Raw genomic sequence first — 21,979 nt, 5'->3', positions numbered from 1 at the left:
GGAAGCCAGTTTGGAAATCTCTGTCTCATTCAGCTGCTGAAGGACTCTGCCTCCTGCCCCTGACTTGCTGCTGGGTGTCTCTGTTCTGCTCCAGTTCTGTGCTAGGAGCTTTTCTTCACCATTGGGAGATGCTTAATAAATCTACCCATTGCCCATTCCAGAAGCCCTTTTCCTTCTGAGGAGGCTCAGAGATGATCACCCACTTTCTTCACTCTGAAGCAGAAGAAACTTCACAAATTTTCAGTGACTTTCTACTGGCAGAAGTGTCCTTTGTCTTCCCACAGCAAACAGAACTGGCTGCAGGGTCTTAGTGAAATAAAGGAGTTGGGGGCTTGGCTGTAAGTAAGAAAATCCTGTTATTGCAACAAAGTGCTTCCCACTTACCCACAATAAATGGCACATGTCACTTGAGTTTACACTTCCCAGGGACATTTGGGATCTGCTGGGTCCAAATCTATTCAGGTATCTCATCCTGGCAGCTGTCCCAAAGTCACACAGATCTGGGGTGAGCATCCCAAATTACAGCTGTGCTGTCACTAACTTGGTGGGTGACACCTTTTGTCCTCTCTCAACTCTAAATCTGCACCCAGCGTGGAGCTGGGAAGATGAAATGCTGCTGAAATCACCTCTATGTCTGAGGCAAACATTTTATCCAAGCCCAGCAGCAGCTGGGTGAGTGCTGTGCATGTCAGGCTGTCAATCCACATGGAATAAATAACAAAATCAAACCAAAGCAGAACATAAAGTTGGTCTCAGGACATGTCCCACTGCCACTCTGCCTGTCACATACCTCTGACCAGGAGCTGGGAGTGCTGCTCCAGCGTGTCAGTGCTGTTGTGCTGGTTCTGGGCTCGGCACTTGTAGAGGCCACTCTGCTCCCTCGTGACGTTGGGAATGAGCAGAGTGAGGGAGATGGAATATCTGTCTGTTTTCCTGAGCACTGAGTGCTCTGGAGCCAGCTCTGAGGAGGGGTAGTACCAGCCCAGGTGGGTGTAGATGTACTTGGAGGCTCTGCAGGTCAGCTGGACATCAGTGCCCACGATGGCTGTGACCTGGGAGGCTGTTTGCAGCCCAGATGGCACATCTAGGAGGAAGGAAAACATGGTTGGAATGAAATGCCAGCTGAGGAGATCTTTGGCTGCCTGGTTGCTACTTGGTGGTCAGATTCCCAGCAGTAATGAATGAGTCAGGTTTAGTGAGGCCATGCCTGCAGGTGGAAACGGGCTCTGGAGCTGGAATTTGGGAAGAGAAGGCTCCTCTCCCTGCCCAGTGCTGACCTGGGCTAGTCCAGCCCTCAGCATTCTAAATCATCCCATTTGCAACTAATGAATTGAAAGCTTATAAACAGGAGGAGATAATGGACTGAGAGAGTTTAATCAAGGGCTGTTTCTAGCCAGGCAAGCAAATGTGTTTGTGAGCTCTTCCCTTTTTCCTGCAGTCAGGGCTGGAAAGTATTAATTGCAGAGGAATAAAACCCATTGCCATCCCTCAGGAGCAACACCCTCTTCACCACTGAAGAGTCTCCTCAATTCTCCCTTATTCCAAGTGTGCCAATATTTATTTTCCTCACATGTGCCTCGGTGGATATTTACTTGATCACTGACGGATTAACTGATCTAATGATGTCCAAGTCCTTAAGGCCCTTATATTTAGCAGAGAAACACTCTGAGTCATGACTCCAACCTAGCCACAAAAGAGTGAGCTGTTTCTTGCTATATTTTTAGTAACTTTTCACTCCAGAAAAAAAAAAAAAATCAATTTTCTTGAAGTGGCGAACTGAATCCATTTGAAAACAAGAAAAGCTGAGTGGAAGGCCAGAGCCTGCAGTAGCTGCCAGACACCTGCAAGTAGATTGGGGCTGGAAGATACTTTATTCCCTTTTGATTCTGTTAATTTTAGGTATCTATCCACCTGAATGAAAGTGCCTGGATAACCACAGTGACCTGGAATTCTTCTGCTGTCTGTTAGATCAGGATTTTGAAGCAGCTGAGAGTTATGAGGAACCTCTTCTATCAATGTTACCAGGATGGGAATCTTGGGAGGACTCACTCTGGGCCACCTTGTGAACAGGACCAGGTTTGCCCTAAATCTGAGAGGTGATTCCATCCCAGGCTGTTGGTGAGATGCTCTCTCAGGGCAGGATGAGCTGGGTGGTGCTTTAGAGGGACAGCAGCTAAAGCAGAACAAGTGTGCACTGCTCCTGCCAGCTGCAAATCCCACATGGAATCTGCCTGGGGCTCCCACTGCAAAAGGCTCTGCAGAAGCTACAGCTGAGCAGAAATAATGGGGCTGTCAAAATAACCAATCTGCCTTATAATAAACCACATATTCCAGAGAATACAGAGCCCCAGAGGAGCTCTCAGATATGATTAAAACTCTCTCTTCTACACGAGTCATCTGGACTAGGACCCATGAGCTTTTGCCTCATGGTTTTTAAAGACTGGCACCAGAAATACTTCACGGAAGATCCAAAAAGAGAAGAGACCCCCCGAGGCCACAGCTGTGGAGATTGTCATTTTTCTCTTGTCTCCTTGTGCTGGGATTCCAGTTTGCTCTCTGCAGGGTGTTGTCAGGCTCAGTTGCTCTCTCTGGGTGCCAGCTGTGTGCTCAGGCTGCCCTGTGTAACACATCCACTGCTCACTCCTGATGGCCAAAATGCTGCTTAGCAACACGGGGGGAATGTCTGAGGCCACCAAAGCCTCTCCAAAGGGGAAAATGGAGAGATGGTGAAAACACTGGGATGTGGCACAATAGGATTTCCCATCTCTCCTGAATCTCTCAAACCAAAACAGGGGAGAAGTGCTACATCCCTTGGTATCAGGCACTGCCTTGGGCTGCAGCATTTTGGTGCAAATTCCCAATCAATGGCATGTGTCCATTCCCAAACCCTGAGTTTTGAAGGATGCTCCAGAGTTTTGCTTTGCTGCTGGACTCGAAAGTTGCCAGGGTTTTTTTTCTACCAACTTAACATTCTGGGAGCAGAGGCCTGGCTTGTTTTTCTTATCATTCCTTCTCCTGACATTTTTTATTTAGCATTTTGAATATTTTTAGCTGGAACCTGTGCTGTTCTCTCCCATCTTGTTTGCCTTTCAAGCAGCTCTTTCAGCTCCAATAGAATATTCATTGATTTTCATTGCAGTGGAAGGAAAAAAGAAAGGAAAAAAAAATTGCTCTCCTCTCTCTTTTCATGCTCTCTCTCTCTTTTCTCCTCCTCCCTGGATTATCTGGGGAGTGAGTGCAGCTTGGAGAGCACATTAGAAGTCAGTTCATCCCTCAGCCTGCCTTGCTTACATAATCCTGCACCTGAGCAGTGTTCACTTCCTTTCTCTGAGCAGATCCACTGTTTTAGAAGGCTCCTCATAAGTTGGCTAAAAGAATGCACCGTGGGGCCTTTTCCCTTTTATCAGCAGTCACCAAACGTTTGGCTTTGGTGTTGTGTTACAGGGTAGTAGCTGCGAATTTCCCTCTCCACCGTGTGGGATTCCGTGGCTAAAGAGGGAAAGAAGCCATCAGGGGGGAGGCAAAAAGGCGCCATAAATCAAAGGCAAGTCTGGCTCCATTTGTATTTACAAGGAATTAATTGTTTTTTCATTTCCTGCGCTTTGCACAATCATCTGTGTAATTCAAAACTTCTGCTCTTACCCAAATTCCAGCCCTGTGCCTGGCAGGGTGGAGCTGCCATGGGGATGGGGATGGAGGGAAGGGTGAGCCCCACTGTCTGACACGGTGCTGCTTGTCAGAAATGCTGTCAGCACGTCGGGAATGAGCACTTTGGAGTGGCACAAAATCCTAGAACAGCCCAGCTCATCCATTGTTCTGCTATCTGAGAGCAGATTCTTATCTCCTGCTGGAAATGCAATATTTTCTTTCGGGTAGAAATCTTTAACTCCATTTTTCTCAGTTGTTTTGGCAATCAGATAAACCCTTGGAAAAAGGGCTTTGGTTATTATTTGTTATTCTTATCATAATTCATTTCTATTCCCAGAACATTTGGGGGTTTCAGATGGGTGGGATCCCATTCTGCTGAATGTAGTGCAGCCAGACAAAGGCTGGAATGTGATTGACTCTGGACCTACAGCTCTGCAGAGCTGCCCTTTCCAAGGTGCAGAGCAGAGATTAGAAGGTAAATAACACTTGTCCATGGCAGAGAATCCCTCCAGGAGACACCAGTGTAGCTTTTCTCTGCACTGGGAGCTTGCAGCCTGCCTGGAATGTCCTTTGGAGCTGGACAATGACATTTCTGAGCATCTGATGGCTCAGCCAAGGCTTAAATGGGAACTCTGGAGTCAGAACAGAGGTGGGAAAGGCAGGCAGGGGACAGATCTGGATTGGATTGACACAAAACAAAAATCCTGGAATGAGAGTTAGGCCAGGACACAATGGATAACTAATCCCTTTAGGAGACACTCCAGAGGGCTGCAGAGGGACAGTGACAGTCAGGACATCTGCAGGAGGGGCTGTCACTGCAGCATGAGATCCTCATCACGTTGGACCCCTTATAAGGTTTGGATTCTGAGTGATCTCCAAACCCTGCTGACCCTTCATGAAATGAACTCTGCTGGCAGAGAAATGGTTTAAAAATAGAGCCCATGGCTATTTCTGGTGTCCGTGGGAGTTTTTGTGGGGGCTTTGCAGTGGAAGAGCAAAATGGTTGCTGACAACTATTCCGTTGGGATAAATTAATTTTTCTGCAATGGACGTGGTGGTGATGAAAACAAGACTGGAGTGAGCACATCCCCAGAGAGCAGGCAGGACAACACCTGAGGAAGTGTCCCTGGAACACTCTGCCATGTCCTGGGAAAACATCTCAACCCTGCCCCAGGGGGACTGGGCTTTGAGGGAGTTAACCTCTCTGTCATTTCCACATTTCTTACCAGGGACAAGTGAGTTAAGCTCAATTCAGCCTAAAGCCTTGAAAACAGCTCAGGGAGCAGCAGCTTGTTTGCTGGCAGGAGATAATGGGAGAGCAGGTCTCTAAAATCAACAAATTGCTGAATGAATTGTGGGGTGCCACCACTTGCAGCTGCTTTGCAGAGAGCTGTGAAATGCCACAAACATTGCCCAGATGTCCCAAAGTCCCACCTGTTGCTGTCAGGCTCTGCCCAGGCCTTCAGCTCAGCCTTTAGGTTCAACCTGCCCAGAATGAATGCCCTCATGATCATCAAGTGACCACTTCAGAGCCTTGTGCTGTTGGGCTTCCTCTGCTTGGAGCCTCCCAGGCCGTCCCTGAGTGTCCCTCAGCACTGGGACAGGATGAAACTCCTGGGGACAGTAACCTGGAGCCTGCTCCAGCTGTTCCAGCTGTGAGGACAACCTGCAGAGCTCTCCCCACTGCCCTGCTGGATCCACACTGAGAGGAGCCTCGGTGGAGGGAGCCAGGAGCAGGGCAGTGCTGCTGCTCTGCTGCTGCAGCATGACCCACTTTAGCAGCAGGATGGCCACATTTAGAAAGTTTTCATTCCTTTCTAATCCATAAACACCACTATTTTTAAATCCAGCACTTCTAAAAGCCAGTCATGCTCGGTCAGCATCTGCCTCTTCCCCAGAATGGCACAGACTCCCAGTTTTCCCTTCACAGGCTGGAATAAATCTGTCTTGCCAAGCCCTGTTCCCCTCCTGGTCTGCTGTGGTGGAAACATTCCCACCAGAACCGCTGTCAGTGATTTCGCCCAGTGATTCATTTCCTTCGTAATTAAAACTGCATTATTAAAACACTTGTGTCTCAAAACATTGCTACATTGATCTTAAAATAAAAAATTTGAAATATTAGCTCACTGTGGGTGGAAAAAAACCCCTACATAACTTCATTATTAAAACAAACCAGTGTTGTGAAAGGTGCACGGGATGATCCAACCTTTGGATCTGACCTTGTGCTCGTGGTTTATTTAGTTGCTGCAGCTTTGGGTTTAGTCACCCAGCTGGCAGTTCTGTGAATGGCTTGGGAACACATGGCTGTGGGTTACCCACCCAAATGTCACAGCTGGCAGAACTCCCAGCAGGACCAGCCCATGTGGGCACTCAACACTTGGAAGTGGTGAGGTGTGAAATTAATAGCTGCTCTTCAGCCTGCCTTGGACATCTTAGGGATCTCTTAAAACCAAGTTTAGCTCCCAAAAGTGCACCTTGAAGGGCATTTTCCTGAGGAAATAAGAATTAGAGCTTTGGCAAATATCTTTTGGAGGCTGAAATCCTCTCCTGTCTCCATTGGAGCAGCACAGAGGAGCTCTGATGGGGATGAAATCTTTCCCTGTATGGCACCAGCTCCATTATTGCTGGATGGCATTTTTCCTGTTGGCACTTCTGTGTAACACCAATGGGAACAGTGTTAGGTGAGCCCTTTTTTGGACAGCAGGGTTTGAAAGGTGCTGGATTCCTTTGGAGCAATGGAGGGAAGAGAGGAGTGCAGATCCCTGCCATGAGCAAGCTCTGCCCTCCCAACTTGCTTCACAGGCAAAGAACCAAGCAGTGAGAATCAGACATTTACTTTCCAGGACACTTCTGCACTCCTTGTTCTAAAAATCGATATTTTGATGCAAATCCTGCCAGCCAACATCCACTCATCCGGAAAGTGAGCACAGAAGTGTTTCTGGTTTGTTCTGGGTGAGCACTTGAACAAGGCTGTCCCTGGACTCTCCTCTCTTTTTGAATTGCCATCTCTCCTGAAAGCATTCTGTAGAACTTGATCTCACTGCTAAAGAATGCCTGTGTTGAAAGGTTATGCAGATATTTGTTTGGATTTGTGTTCTTTGGAGAACCTCCTCCCTGCACAAAGGGCACTGCAAAGGCCAAGTGCCCAGGCAGGGCTCCAACCTCCCAGTGCTGTCAGCCTGGGCTGGGGCTGCACCCTGGCCTGCCTCACCTTTGCTGGGTCTGACTGCTTGGACACCAACCTGTCTCTGAGCCAGGGAGAGGCTCCAGGCCTCTGCAAGAGCACAAAGGAGGCTTTGCCAGAGGTTTCCTGAGGACAGTGTTTAAATGTCACCAGAGAGACACAGAGAGGGATTTGGGGCTGCAGCTGGAAAGGGCAACAGGGACATGGGGTCTGATGCTGGACATGTCCAGCTGAGCTGGATCCAGTGGGAGTGCTCTGAAAACACAGCACACAGGGCCAGCAGCCACAGAGAACTCCCAGGGAGATCAGAGCAGCAGCACCAGCCTTTGGGGTGATGTCTGTGCTCTTACCTGACACGTAGAACTCGATGCTGCGCTCCTCCTCGCCCACCTTGTTGGAAGCCAGGCAGTAGTAGATCCCTGAGGCACTGCTGCTCTCCGTGGTCAGGGTGCTCACAATCTGCAGAGCAAGAGGAAACAAGAAAGGCTCAGAGGGTGGGGTAGCCTTGGCACAGAGTGTGTTAGGGTAGAAAAACTGTTAAGGAAGTTGTTTCTGGTTGATAACAAGTGAAGGTCACAGACAGAAAATGCTCCTGTTTGAATTTCGGTCTCTCATCATCTTCAGCCCAGCTGATTCTCTTCCCTCTTCATTCCTAAACCTTCCCCTTCCTTTTATTCCTGTCTCATCCATGAAAAACAGGGTCTTCCTTCGAGACACTGCCAAGGGCTTTGTGTGACAACAGCAAAAGGCTGAAGAGAAGGAGCTGGAGGATTCATCTGAATGCAGTCCCACATCCACCTATCCTCCTTCCTGCTTTGCAGCCGTGGGTGAATCCACATTTTCATGGGAAGCAGGTAATTCATGTGGATGTGGTACAAGGAGAATTTTGCTTTTCTCCTCAGAGAAGGGAGGGAAGGATGTGGCCCCTTTGGGCCTGGGAGCCCCTTGGTTCCTTCCTGGGAGATACAGAGGACTCTCAGAGAGGAAGGAAGCTCTGGAGAAGCTGCCAGTGCTGCAGCTCTTGGCAAAAGCAGCAAGGGAGGATCATGGAGAAGGAAGAACACTTGTCCTGAGCTTCACCCATTGGAAAGGAATGGTTCTGCTCCTCCTGGGGCTGAACTCTGACATGTCCTTGAGAACCTGTGCCCCTTAAAGCTCCCCAGGCTCCCCTTGGTGAGGCCCAGCCGTGTGGCACTGCCATGTCCCTGGCACAGTGCAACCTCAGACTCCCACAGGAATATCCTGAATATCCTATAATGAGTGTGGCTTCCATTATTCCTTGTGTTCCTCTGGACTGGGAGCAGGAAAACAGAGCCTGATCCACCAAGACAGAGCTGTTTTTGCAGGATTCCTCTGCTTCCCCTGCAGCCATTCACCTGAGGAGCTCTGAGCCCTCACATTTGGAACAAATATCACTTTCTTTGCCATCCTTCTGGGGCCTTTGAGAATCAAAACTTATAACACCCTCTGGCCCTTTGTCCTTATCTCCAGAGAGATCTTTGAAGTGCACAGAAGCATCTCTGGACTTTCTTTTTAATATCCTAAACTAAACTCACACACGACATTCCTTTACCCCTCCTAAAGCTGTCCTGTGAGTGTGTCTAGAGCTGTGTGGGATGGATTTTCTGAGTTATTTAAGGTTTGCTGAGATCTGGCACTTGAAATCCTGCAGGGAAATTAGTTCCAAAAGTTTTGATCCCACGTGCATTTGACATTCTAATGGAGAACATTTTCAGCTGAATAAGGGGTGAGTGGAGAAGTCTTTCCTTTTCATGGGGTGAAACAAGAACACAAGAATGGGGAAGCCCCAAATTTAGGGGTGAAAAAGGAGAGCAGCAAACCCAGCTCCCTCTGGTGTCCACCAAAGAAAGAGCTGAGCAGCTATGAGTGATTTATGATGTGCAAATAGCTCTGCCTTGGCTATAAAACCAGCCTGGATATGAGAGCAGCTCCTCCTCCTCTTGTGCTGTCCTGGAGCAGTGGCCCAGAGCCACGGGCTGTTAACAAGCACATGTTCAGAGCCCCGAGCAGCAGCACTGCCTTTGGAATTCCTGCTGAATCAGGACCAACCTCTTTCTTCTCATCACTGCTGGAGCTGAGCGTTTTGTGTTTGGGAATAGCGAAAGCCAATATAAATGTACGTGCTGAGGACAGGAGGGGATACATTTGGACAGCTTTTTAACAGCAATTAGTCTTCCTAAGTGACAGCTCTAGATGGGAAGTGGAGGATAACGCTGCAGAGCCAGTCAAAATCATAAAAATATCCATTTTGGAACGTGTCCAAAGTGTTAGGGGTGACACTGTGGCTCTTCTGAGCGCTGATGCAATGCCTCAAGCTGTTTGGTGGCCCAGAGGCACATGCTGATGAGCATACACACACAGACAGATGCTGACATCTCCAACTCCATAACTCAGGAGAAGTCTGGCAGGGCGGTGGGAAAACACACAAAAAAAGAGCAAATAGCAATCCTGAGACCTCATTGGAGCTAATCTCAGCTGTGTCTAGATATGAAGGTGAAAAAGATGGTAAATGATGGTGGGAAACAATCTGGGGACAAATTCTTGGGGAAAAAAAAACTACTGAGGAATAGAGGGAAAGTAATTTTCTTGTTTGGATGCTCCAGTGGTTGTGCACTTGGACAGCAGCTAGTGACACACCTGAGCACCTGACCAAGGCACTTTCCTGATTTGGCCCAGAACTGTCACCTCCCAGAGCCCTCCAAAGTGGGACTTTCAAACCAGCAGCATCCAGCAGAGATCTCCCTGTGATCTCAGGGCTGGCAATCCAGGATTTTGAGTGATTTTCTTGTAGTAGGATGAATCAATTGAAATCATTGCATATCAGCCTTTCCCTCCAGCTGTGTGCTCCTGTGTGCTCTCTGTAGGGCAGAATCCCAGAACCTGGAGACCTTTAGTAGTGAGTGGAGAAATTCTGAGGGGATAATCCCTATGTGTGCTCAGTCCATGCACCTGGAGAAGTATTTTCTACTTATGAAATCAGAGCCAGGATAGAAAAGCTTGAGACATGCTGGAGAGAGTCCAGAGGAGGCCACGGAGCTGCTCTAAGTGCTGGAGCCCCTCTGGAGCCAGGCTGGGAGAGCTGGGAATGTTCACCTGGAGAGGAGAAGGATCCAGGGAGAGCTCAGAGCTCCTGCCAGGGCCTAGAGGGGATCCAGGAGAGCTGGAGAGGGACTGGGGACAAGGGATGGAGGGACAGGACACAGGGAATGGCTTCCCACTGCCAGAGGGCAGGGAGAGATGGGATATTGGGAAGGAATTGTTCCCTGTGAGGGTGGGCAGGCCCTGGCACAGGGTGCCCAGAGAAGCTGTGGCTGCCCCTGGATCCCTGGAAGTGTCCAAAGCCAGGTTGGAGCAACCTGGAACAGTGGAAGGTGTCCCTGCCATGGCAGGGGTGGCACTGGATGAGCTCCAAGTCCCTCACACCCCAAACCCCTCTGGGATTCCCTGACCCAAGGCAGAGCTCACTCCACAGCTGCTTCTCCTGCCTTTCAGAAACCCCAAGTGCAGCACTCTCTGCTAAGCCTCAATAATGGTGCTGATGTGAAACCTCTAATTGCCTTCAAATTTTGTGTCTCTGCACTGAAAATGTCATTAATGAGCTATTTACAGGCTGGAAATAGGCAGTTTCCAGCTTCCCTTCCACTGCCTGTCCTAGTGAGGAGCAGGGACACTTTCCCAGCTGCCAACAGGGTCTGTCCCACCCTCAGCTCCTGTGCAGGCAGCACTGGGACGGTGCTAATTAATAACAAATTATTGGCATGTAGTGTCTAGACATCTTCCTAGTGGGAGCTGGATGGGATCCTGGCAGTTCCCTGCATACCAAACACCACACAGCCCAGTCTGCATTGCCTGTGTTGCATTTGGAATTAAGGGCTCCATTTCCTATTACTTAACCCAAGGGCCACCCAATACTGCGAGCCCCGAGGAGGGATTATTAGCTAATAAATAATTACTAGGAAAGAATAAACTAAGTTTAAAACTCAATAAGAGAAGGAATAAAATGACTGATGTCTGAAGAACAGCTCTGACAAGTAAATAGAGCTTGCTGCTGGGAAAACTCCTAATGGAATAGTTCAATAAAGTCCATATGTCCTGCACTGTAATGTTCCCAAACTGATAAAAATAAGTTATTTTAGAAGCAGCCAAAGAACATTCCCCAGCCGTGCACTGTGAGTGTTTCAAGACATCTTGTAGTAAGGACAGAGCAACAAGACCTTTTTTTTTAAGCTGGAGCCAGCACGAATTAATATCTCTTGTTATTCCTTGCTTTCTCTTTCCTTGTCTAATCCCTCCCTCCGAGAGCTTCAGTTAACCATCCTTTCTCTTTCACTTCGTTAGCTCTCCGTGGGCGACAGTGAGGAGTGGGAAACGTGGGTGGAAAACTTCTCAGCTGTCTGACTCTGGCAGAGCTGGGCTGGAGGTGGCTGCAGGGAGGTGGAATTACAGGAACTCCACCAGGGACCCTGCACAGAAAACATTCAGCTCACTCCTAATCTGTCTACTTGAATGGCACCGAAGGACACTTGTTTTCATGGCCTGACAATGCTGATCCATGATTTGGGTTCATTCGCTCAAAACATGCTAAAGGATGGACTGAGGGGGAGTGATAAGAGAAGTCTGGGAGTTGGCTGAGAACTTCCAGCTTTGCTCCCCTCTCTGGCAGGGAGAGTTTCTCCCCCAGTGTCTTCCTCAGAGTGGGCAGAGCTGCTGGTCAGGCAAGGTGCTGGGCTGGGCTGGAATTGGGAAAAACTGGAGGTGTGAGGTGCCTCTGGAGGAACTGGAGTGTGGATGGACTGGCCACCCTCTGGCTTGGAGCAATCCTGGCTGGTCCTGAGCAAGTCCCACCCCCTGCAATTTCCTCAGTGACTGCAGATGATGAATTTGGGAGGACAGGGGAGACAAAGGGCCATTCCTACTGTCCCTAATTAGGCTCTCCCCAGCCCCACCAGGGACAGTGCCATGTGCTCCTGTGCCTGGGCAGTGCCTGAAACACTGGGCTGTCCTCCAGGGAGTGTCCCAAACCCTGCAGTGTGACTGTCCCCCTGCCCTGGTGTGACAGGGCTGCAGGAGCTCCCTGAAGGGACAGATCCAAACAGCCCAGCTGAGCTGCTCACACACTTTGCACCACACACATCCCACTGCTCTAATGGAGCCTTTTTGTTCCTTCAGGAGGTCTAAACTTGGCATTTTTGGGTCAGTTTTCTTGAGTGGTTGTGAATTTCAGCAGCAGAAACACCCACGTGGCCCGGCCACTCTCATATAGACATGAAAGGGAGAAAAGAGATGAAAAGAACCCCCCAGTGAGGCCTGAATTATGCATGAGTATTGCTATTCTCTTCTGCTGGTCGCAAGCTCAGGCCAGTTTGTTATTTTGCAAACAGGAAAGAAAATAAAATAGCAACCCAGCTCCTTGTGACTTGAAAAGTCAGGCAATTCCTGCAATCACAGGTGTTACACCTGGTGGGAAAAAGCAGGATTCAGAGGAGCCATGCAGTGCTTTAAGTCTCAAAGTGAAAAGTTGGACTCAAAACCACTGGGAAAATGAAACTATCACAAGGCAACAGCCTCAACCACAATCTGACAAAACTTCAGTGAAGTCCATCATAACCTCAACCTTAATATCCACATGCTTTTCCTCAGGAATGAGACTCAGCCCTGAGAAGGCAGGAAGAGGTGAAATTCACTTCTCCATCTGCAGAATACTCACGGAATAATCATTATGAACACGATGACAAGAGAGCTCAATTTTACATGGCACTTCTGTCAGGAGATGTCTGAAGAGCTTCATGTGATCAAAGGGCACCAGGGGTTTGCTGGAAAAGCCCTGCTTGCTGCCCTGCCAGCCTGCCTTGGGCAAGTTTCTGGATTCCATGGGAGTTATTCCCACATTTTTAGCAGCTCTAAACAGTTAATTCATGTTTTCACACGTGGCTGGACCAGCATTTGCTGCTGCAGCTCCCAAGGGTGAACTCTGGGGGTGCTGAGAAATCCTAGAGCCCAGGTGAATTCCACCTTCTGTTCTTGGTGGTCAGCACAGGCTGAAATCCCACAGGAAAATCCCCAGCCTCAGATAATTCCAGGTTCCTAACATAGTCCCTGAAAGCTCAGATTCCAACATCTTTAGTTTTCCATCTGCTTGGTCAATGCAGATTAATTTCTTGCTGGGACAGGGTGGGAAGGGATTGGGCAAACAGCCTGTTCCATTCCTGGTAGGAATAACAACTGATAAATCCCAAGGAAAAGTCTGAAAACATTTTCATCAGTCTCTTTTTTAGAAATTATAATCTATAATATAAAGACTCCAATTAACACAAGCCTTGGACCTCAGAAAGAGGGAAGGAGAGGAATTGTCTGCTAATGTAAGCAGAGAGACCAAGTGCTGAAACCTGAGATTCCTATAATTCAGTTATATTAATTGGAATAAATCTTAATCAGGACATAAAAATTAATAGACAAGTCCTCAGACAGTGTTTCCAGCCAGGGAGATAAAATAATGAATATACTAAATTGTAAAATTCTGTAGCTGGTAACTTTAATCATGAAATACGTAAAAGCTTGAAGATTGATCATAAGACTTTTAAACTAAGCCCTGGGACACCAGATCATATATTTAGACAGACTGTCTCTCTATATATATGTCTATATATATATATGGAGAGACATGGTAGCCCTGTCAGTCTCAAAGCTCTTGTCAGCCTTTGCAGCAACCAGAAAGTCTTAGAAAAAGAAGAAACTATGCAGGTAAATGTCACCAACCTCAATTTTTTAAATAATTAGCACTTTGTAGGGAGTTGCTTTTACCTAAGATCTAAAATTCTTAAAGAATACATTAAAACCAGAGCTTAAGGGGCACTATGCCATCTAAATAAATCCAATTTATAAATATCTCCCAGCAATGGAAAAACTCGGGAATGAGAGATGAACACTGATTTTCTCCTTCCCAGCCCAAGCTCCATGTTTTCAGAGCTCTGCTTTGGATTATGTTTAGAACTGGAAAGTCTCCCTGAGAAAGAGCAGATGGCTGAGGCACTGATCCTGCCAGATGCTGATTTAGTCTGGACCCAATCCAGAAGAGCACTTTAGCTTTGTGCTTAACTTTGAGCACAGGAGTAACTCAAGAGTTATCCCATGCTCAGAGGTACAGCAGCATTGGAACTGCAGCGCCCAGCACCTTGCAGGATTAGGCACTGAACCATCTGGAGCATCCATGTCCAAATCTGGAGCTGCAAAGCCACCCCTGAAGCCACCAAGCCCAGGAAATGCCAGTGTCCAAGGCAGAGCCCAGCAGAGCCCAGCAGAGCCAGGAGGTTGGGGATCCACAGCAGATTCCCAGCATGGATGTGTGGAACATCACCCAGTGCCACCCCTGGCACCTGGGGGACACTGAACAGGTCATTCCCAGCTGGGATATCTGCAGTTCACACAGGCAGTGCATCCCAGTGCTGCTGGAAGGTGAACAGGGAAGTGGAGGAGGAAGGGATTCCCTCCTTCCCTGTGCCAGAGATGGTGGTTGGCAGCCCAAGACCTGCACACTCTAGAAATCAGAGCAGAGACCTGCAGGGCTCCCCATCACACACCTGGTGGGCAGAGAGGGGCAGCAAAAAGAGCTCTCCAGTGTTTAATGAGCTCAGAGTCCTTATCAGCGTTCATATCCCAGCACCCTCACACCAAACTGCTCTCACACTTTCTCAGGACTGAGGGAGACACAGAGGATTTTGACCCCAAAGTCCTGGGAGAGTTTCAAGCAGGGTGTGTGACATCATTGCCATTATCCCGGCATTTGTAAACAGCAGAGCTGTGAGATGATCCCAGCGCTGGGGAATTCCAAGCATGCTAAGAATCCTCAGCAGCTTGGGAAGCACGAGCTGGGGGTGAGCATCCCCTGACATCATCCCCAGGCCATCCCACACATACCTTTGTCTTCTCCCCCTGCCTCATGGGGATGTTCTCGATGCTCCTGATCCTGTTCCCCAGGACTGTGTTCTCCTGAACCACAACTTTCTGTCCCTCGGGATTGCACCTGGAGGTAGAAAAGCAGAGGGGTGTTCAAGGTAAGCAGGGATTATTGGAGTGAGAGTCTTAGACAATAATTTTAGGTCTTAAAATCCCTAACACCAATAGTCTTAGGTCCTAAAAGCTGTTTCTGCTGTAGTCTGTTACTTCTTTATGAAATTCCTCCATCCTTCAGCTCAACATTTCAAAATTATTTTCAAAGCACCTTCACAGAAGCTAAGAAAGATCAGACCATGACCAGCAATGAACCCCCCAAACTCTCCAAAGATTGAAAATGGAAAATCCTGGACAGCTAATTAAATCATGTGAGTTTAATCTGCCTAATATGAGTTATATTTCCAAATTCAAAATGCCAGTCACTCCAAACCACGGCGAGGTGGATGTTGCTGAGTGTCTCTGCTCAGCTCCCAACAGGAAGTGTGGGCTGAGGGAGTAGAATGGATAAATGCTGGGACAGAACAGCAGAAGGGAGCAGAAGGCTCCATTAATGCTGCACATTCCTCAGAAGACAGTTATCAATCTTCATTTTGGAACATGGGCAAGGAGCAGCGCGTGTAACACGTCATGTGGGAAGGTCCATCTGCCCCATCCAGGGAAAAAGGCTTTCCAGGCTTCCTTAACTTGCAAAAACTAAGCAGAGACACAGCCCTGCTCACTCCTAGAAATGCTCTGGGCTCTGGGCTCACCACAGGGTTTCAGGAGGTAAAATCAAATTTTATAGGTGCTGACCAAGAGCTGAGGCTGCAGGAAACTCCTCCAGAAATCAGCCAAACCCACCCAAAGCACAGGGGCACCACCCTGGTCAGGGAGGCTTTAGGGCTCTCAGAAGGGATTCATTAGAAGATGTCTTGAGGGACTTCCTGCGAGGCACAATCCTGTGCCGAGGATGAAGGGACAAAGCTCAAAGGAAGTCAATCACATCCCAGCTCTGAGGAACAATGGTGCTGCTCAGGGATTCAAAGGGCACTGCTGAGGCAGAGTGGGGGGAGAGAAAGAGAGAGAGAGGAAGTCAGACAACAGAAGGAAACGGGGGCTGTGTCATTTCCCACAGGAATCCTCCTCCAGCCTCTGCTGCAGAAAGATAAGGCTGCCCCTGGGGCCAGCAGAGGTAGAGGCACTCTGCAATTGTATTTAAATGGATAAGATCAGAGAGCCAGAGAGCTGCAGCCAGGGTTATGTGAGGTCCTTTGCCACCAGGTCACTGGTTTGGGTCTGGTTTAATTCGGCACTCATGGCCAATTCTCTGCCCCAGACAGAAAGGGCTGGAAAAGATTTGGGGTCATCTCTGTGGCTTTCCTAGAGGATGCAGAAGCTGTTTCCATGTGGTGTTTCCACTCTGCCCTTGCTGAGCCCCTCCCCTGTGCTCCTGCTGCCCTGCAGTGCCACCAAAGCCACCAAATCCCTGTGTTTATTCCCACAGGAGAGGTAACCATGGGATATCTCCCTCGGGCAGCACACCAGGGCATCCCAGCCTGAGACTGATCACCCAACATCCCTGTGCTGCAGCACTGGACCTGAGACAGGACTTCTCTGTGGCTTTCCCCTGTCTCATGGCTTGTCATTCCCAGCAGTAACTGGTGACAAAGTAAGGAACTATCCAGCGATTGATTTTCTCTCTTGCTTTCTAGACCTGTCTTCATTTTTTAATGGATGGAACACCTGATTTCATCCCTCTCATGGCAGGGAGGAGCTGAAGAGGTCAGAATTGCGCAGGACCTGGCTCCTGCATGCTCCCTGGGGCTACCAGGGCAGCAATTGGGGCTCAGCCAGAGCCTCCCTCTGCAGACCCTGAGTTCTGCTCAGGGAACTGCAGGAGCAAAGGGAATGTCTCTTTCAGGCCAATCTCCAAAGGCTTCCTGGCTTTTCCCTGGCCTCCCTCCCCTCTGGCAGCTCTGCCCCAGTGACTGCTGTGTGTTCACACCTCAGCCTCCTGCACAGAAGGGTTCCCAGGAAGACACAATTCTCTGTTCCAGGCTCTGGCACACAGATGCTGTCACAGGAGCTGTGCTCAGTGTGCAGAGTGCAGACAGCCCTTGGGAAGTGCCATCAATCCATATGGGAACTAAAGGAAGCCAAGCCTTCAGCAGGTTTGTCTGCTGTGTTAGCTCTGCCCACAAATCCTGATGGTTTTCCTTTGTCAAACATTCACAGCATTCAGCAGGGCTAGGGAAAGGTCTGGGAAAGTCAGAGGGACATTGCTGGTCAAGGTAAAGGAAATTCAGTGATCTTTAGTCACTTTAAGCTTATTTGACAGGTCAGGCCATACCCAAGATGCACAAATACAACCAGAGCTGGGCTCAGAGCCCTGGAGATCTTTCCTCTGCTTGTGATTCTAGCTCAGATAAATAGAATGGAGTGGGAAGAAAACCTGACTTGAAACTCCCCAACAATTCAGGAAGAAGTTCATCCCTAGGGATGCCACTTACAGGGTGCCTGTGAGGTTGCAGGGCTGCCACTTCCACTCAATCCTCGGCTCAGGATTCCCACTTGCTGTGCACTGGATTTTCTGTTTGCTTCTCAATTCCACCCGCACAATCGTATCAAAATCTGTTTCCTTTTCATAGATCTTGGGTCTCTCTAAAGAAAAAAAAATTAAACCACAAAAATGCAAATGAGCAAATTTACATCCATGGTGATGTTTCTAGTGAAGGTTTTGAAACGTTTTGCTGGGAGAAGTGATGATCCAGTGAGGCTCCTGATGCTGTGGGGGAATTCCCAGCAGTTCTGAAAATATTCCTTCACAGAAACATGGGTGTTGGTCGTGGCATTTCACAAAACACATTGCAATGCTGCCACATTCATCCTAATTCCTTTCAAATGTTGGTGGGGACCTGCTGGGCTTGTGGAAAATTCATGCAATGGAGCATCTCTTGGCCAGGGGCTGCAGGATCAGGATCAGTCCATGGGCAAAATGGGATTGGAGTGCTGATGTCACCTCCCGAGAGGAACCTTATCAGGCAGCAATGCAGTCACCATTGTGACTCCTCAGGGCTTTGGGGAAAAAGGCCTTTTCATGTGAAATCCTTCCTTTTCTGTGTGTGTGCAATGTGCCCTGGATGGAGGGGAGAAGAAAGCAAGGAAGGAGTGGTGTGGAGCAAACACTTGGAGAGAAATGCCAAGAAATTCTCACCAACCACAGACCCATTAAAAATGTCACTGCATTACTCACATCTGGAGGGGTTGCAAGATCACACCCTCGGACTGGAAATCTCTCCAGAGCAGACTTTTTGTGACACTTTCAGGGCTGCTCGTTGCCAGCAGGAAAGAAATGCTTTGTCCTTCTCCTTCCAGCTCCCACGGGAAGGCACGGAAAGGAGAAATAACGGGAAAAAAGCCCCAAAGTGAACTGAACTTTCCCTAACCTCACAGAGGGTGGGTTTGGGGTTGGGTTTGGGGTGAGAGCACAGGCTCTTCCCTTGTGCAGACAGCTCTGCCCATCCCTGGCCGTGGCTCTTTGTCTGCTTCTCATAACAGGAAATCAAACAGATTTATTGGTGGGTCCCTCCGTGGGACACCCCTGTGCAGCCAAGGGAGGCTGCTCTGCACAGAGCCCTCCTGACAAGCTGGGAAGTGAATGGAGATTAGATTTCTATTTTTTGGGTTCACTTATTTTTTCTGCTGTCAAGGAGGCCCCAGATATGTAAATACGAGCCACTGCCCACCTCATCAATCTTGAGCCCTTTCCCTCTTTTTTTAAATAGACTTTTTTTTTCCTTCCAGCCCTCTTAGGAGAGCACTGACCAGGCTGATCCCGTGTCTTGGTGGGACTCACTTGGCATTTCTCATGGCCAGGCTCTGAAAGCTCTTCTGACCTCAGCATTGCCTGAAAACACATCAGTATTTCCTTCTCCACCCCATGGAAGGAGTATTGACTGGAGCAGGTTCAGCCATATCCCATCCTGTCATAAAACACTGGCTGTGGAAAGGACCTTCAGTAGGTCCTGATTAGCATTTCCCCTGAGAAACCCAAATGCTGACCCCTGTTTGGTGTGGCAATTCCAAGTGCTTGGAGATTCCTGAGCAATTCACTAACTGTTGGGACTAATGGTGAATTTCCTAAACTGGCATCTCATTTCCCATCAATAAATTATTTCTGATCATAAAAATAATTCTGTAAATTGTCCCTGGAGGGAGAAGCACATTTTTTATTATCTCGGACGTTTTTCTTTTCAGTCTCAAATCCTGTGTTTGACATGTCTGGACTGACCTCAAAGGCGTGATTTGCACTTGGAGAAAGACTAAGTTCAGTGTGAAAGGTTACACAAGTGTTATGAGAAAGGTTACTCCTGTGTTATGTTTTTTGAGCTGGAAAAACAAAATTTTACACACTTGGGCAGGGGGACTGCTGTTTGTGTGTGTGAAATTGAAGAGTATGGGGGAGACAAGGGTTGATCACAACTTTTTAATATCAGGAGATTTTTTCTGTATTCTTGGTTGGCTGTCATTTAAATTGTCCTTCTAAAAAAGAAATAATAACTTCAACTTGCTCCAATTCTAATAAGAACATACACGAGTGAGGAACAAATCCTTCACACCACAATTATGGCACTATTAAATATGACTTGAGCCCTGAAGTGAGTCAAAATGATTCATCAATTGAAACAACCATTATTTATGATCAAGCCATTATTTTTTGAAGGTTTGAGGGGTTGGCTAAAAACACCTCCCTGTCTGTTCTTTCCCAGTGCCTGACAGCAGAATGTGGGGTGGTGGCTGATTGTGGCACCATCTCTGAGAGTGAAGCACATTCCCCAGTGTCTCTTTCCCCTCAGAGGTGGGGATGGAGGTGTTGTCACCTGCAGGTGACACAATGGGGACAGGACCCTCCCACACTGACACGGTGCTCCCTGGCCCTGCAGGATGTGCTGGGGAAATTGGGGTCCTCCTGTGGGGATATTTCCTGGGATAAAAACTTCCCAACCCTCTGCCCACTGCCGTGGCCATTTCACCCTGACTGTGTCCCTGCAGGCAGCTGAAGCTTTGCCATTGCCACTGCTGGGGCAAATCCTCTTTCTGCAGTTGTCTCCACAGGTGATGGGAACACCTTGGCTGGTTTCTGTGGTGGCACTGGCCCTTCAGAGGTGCCCAGACTGGCTGGTTCCTCAAGGCTTCACAAATCCCCTGTGGCCAGGCTCTCTCACCAGCCTGGGAGGGGTTTGGAGCCCAAAACTGGGATTGCTGAGGATCACCCAGCAGAGCTCCTCAGGAAACTCTCCCCCTGCAGCCAGAGCTCTGCTCTCCCTCTCACCTCTGCTCACTCAGCAGCACAGTGGGTTCTGCTCCAACTCTCTGCCCTGCCCATGCAGGGAAGGCTCAGGGTACAAATCCCTCTGCAAGCACTGCCAGAGCACATCTTTCCACACCTTTCCTTCCTTCTCTCTCCCACTTGTGCCTCCCATTCCCTCCTCCCCAGGATCTGCTGCTCCCTCCCAGCCTCAGCTCCCACCCCTGCCCATGGCCCTCCCCAGGCTGAGCTTTCTCAAGCAGAAGCCAAACAAACCTTAAAAGCTCTCAGCTCCCTGGCTGCATGGGGAAGGCAGGCAGTGCAGATGGCTTTAAATGTAGCCAAATAAATGGGTTTTCGTCCTCCCTGGCTGAAGTGTGATTGTATCCCCAGCTGGCCTTGCAGAGGTGCAATTGCTGCTGTGAGAGCTGACCTGAATAACTAAAGACCTGCCTGCTGCTGCACTGGGAAATGCAATCAAAAAGCACTTCTGCTTTCTGTAGGCTTCAAATTGATCAGCATTATGCAAATCTCACCTTCCTGGCTGCTGTTAGCTCCAGTTGGTGGCATGAGGAGCAGATAATATGGACAAGGATTAGGACATTAACCCCTCTGCAAGACTCTTGTCTCCCTAAATTCCTTGCAGATGCCACGATGGGTTGGATAGCTGTCACCCAGAGGAGCATCCAAGTACAGAGGACAGCAAGGAGAAAGTTTCTCTGCCTCTTTTAGAGAAACTCTGCTTTCCTTTCAGTGACCTCTGACTGAACTGCTGTTTCTGCACCTTCCCCACTACCATTTAAACTGGCTTCAGAAAAACTTTTCACATTAAGCACATCATTAAAATAACATAGAGAGGCCAGTGAAGCATTAGTCTCAACTTCATGTACTTTGCTGGACATGGGGCTTCATTAAAACCATTGATGGGGTTGCAAGTTGTTTTCTATTTCTCTTTCCTCTTTCCCAAAAATCAAAAAATATTTGCACTTGGGAGCCTTCCATCTGATGTTTGTACAGCACTTAATGGAAACACAAGTGAATATTCTGTAAGGTAAGAGTTCAGAAGCAAATGGGTGATGATGAACTAATTCGCTTTAAGCAGAGCAGGCTGTTTTCTAGGATTTTTCTCTCAGTCCCCTTTTCCTGCTTTCCAAAGGAGGAGAATCAGGGAATGTACCTGCAGGCTTGGCTGAGGGACAGCATGGACAGCAGGTGCTGCCATTTCCCCTCACTGGGGGTTTCAGGGGCTGTCAGACAGAGATTGCTGCTGCAAAGACGTGAGTGGAATGCTTTGGATCTTTCTGGCCACCTCCAGCAGGCCCCCACCTTCCTCTTCCTAAAATTGCTCTGGCCACTTCCAGCAAAATGAAAATAACTCATCTGACTTTGCCATTAGGGGCTCTCCTGGGAGCTGCAAGTGTGCAGGGTTTGGATGATGTCAGGGAGAAAACTCTTCAGGATTTGGTCATACTCAGTGTGCGGGAAAAGGTAACTGCAGCCTCCTTGTGCTCCTTGTGCTGCTGCGTTTTTTCTTTTCTTTCATGAATCCCCCAGAAAACATTGTTTCTCTCCTGTCTGTGCCTGATAACTGAGGCTGGCAGCATGGATTGGAGCACCTGTCCTGCATCCATTGCTTCCAGAATCCAGGAGGAAAGCAAAGCCTTGGACTTGGGGAGGAACACATTGGAACAATGGCTGGATGGCTTTTATTTGGGGATTTCTAGTTTGCTCGGCTGGCCCAGGAGGTGGAAAATTCTGTTTTCTGTTTTGACTTTTCCTGAGTGGAGCATCCTCCAAGGAGCTGGGCAGGAGCTGGATGTGCTGCACAGAGGAAACCCAGCCCTGGCAGGACACTGGGGTGTGCAGGAGAGGGAAGCCTTTGTGTGAAT

The 21,979-nt window shown here is 48.6% G+C and overlaps 1 protein-coding gene across 4 annotated transcripts in view; it reads right to left on the bottom strand.

The window, feature by feature from the left end:
* LOC146437261 (vascular endothelial growth factor receptor kdr-like) overlaps nucleotides 1–21,979 on the bottom strand; it is a 119,138-nt gene that overhangs the window by 34,864 nt on the left and 62,295 nt on the right. For all 4 annotated transcript variants that reach the window (XM_085060028.1, XM_085060030.1, XM_085060029.1 and 1 more), the window contains exons 10-13: nucleotides 17,293–17,443; nucleotides 14,768–14,873; nucleotides 7,183–7,291; nucleotides 791–1,084 (exon numbers count right to left, since the gene is read on the bottom strand). In XM_085060028.1, the coding sequence (XP_084916154.1) occupies nucleotides 791–1,084; nucleotides 7,183–7,291; nucleotides 14,768–14,873; nucleotides 17,293–17,443 (660 nt within the window). The remainder of the gene's footprint in view (nucleotides 1–790; nucleotides 1,085–7,182; nucleotides 7,292–14,767; nucleotides 14,874–17,292; nucleotides 17,444–21,979) is intronic.

The sequence above is a fragment of the Lichenostomus cassidix genome, chromosome 4A (assembly GCF_008360975.1).
Source record: "Lichenostomus cassidix isolate B80296 chromosome 4A, HeHo_3.0, whole genome shotgun sequence".
NCBI lineage: Eukaryota > Metazoa > Chordata > Aves > Passeriformes > Meliphagidae > Lichenostomus > Lichenostomus cassidix.
Note: the sequence above shows the minus strand (reverse complement) of the source record. Positions and strands in the feature narration are given on the sequence as shown.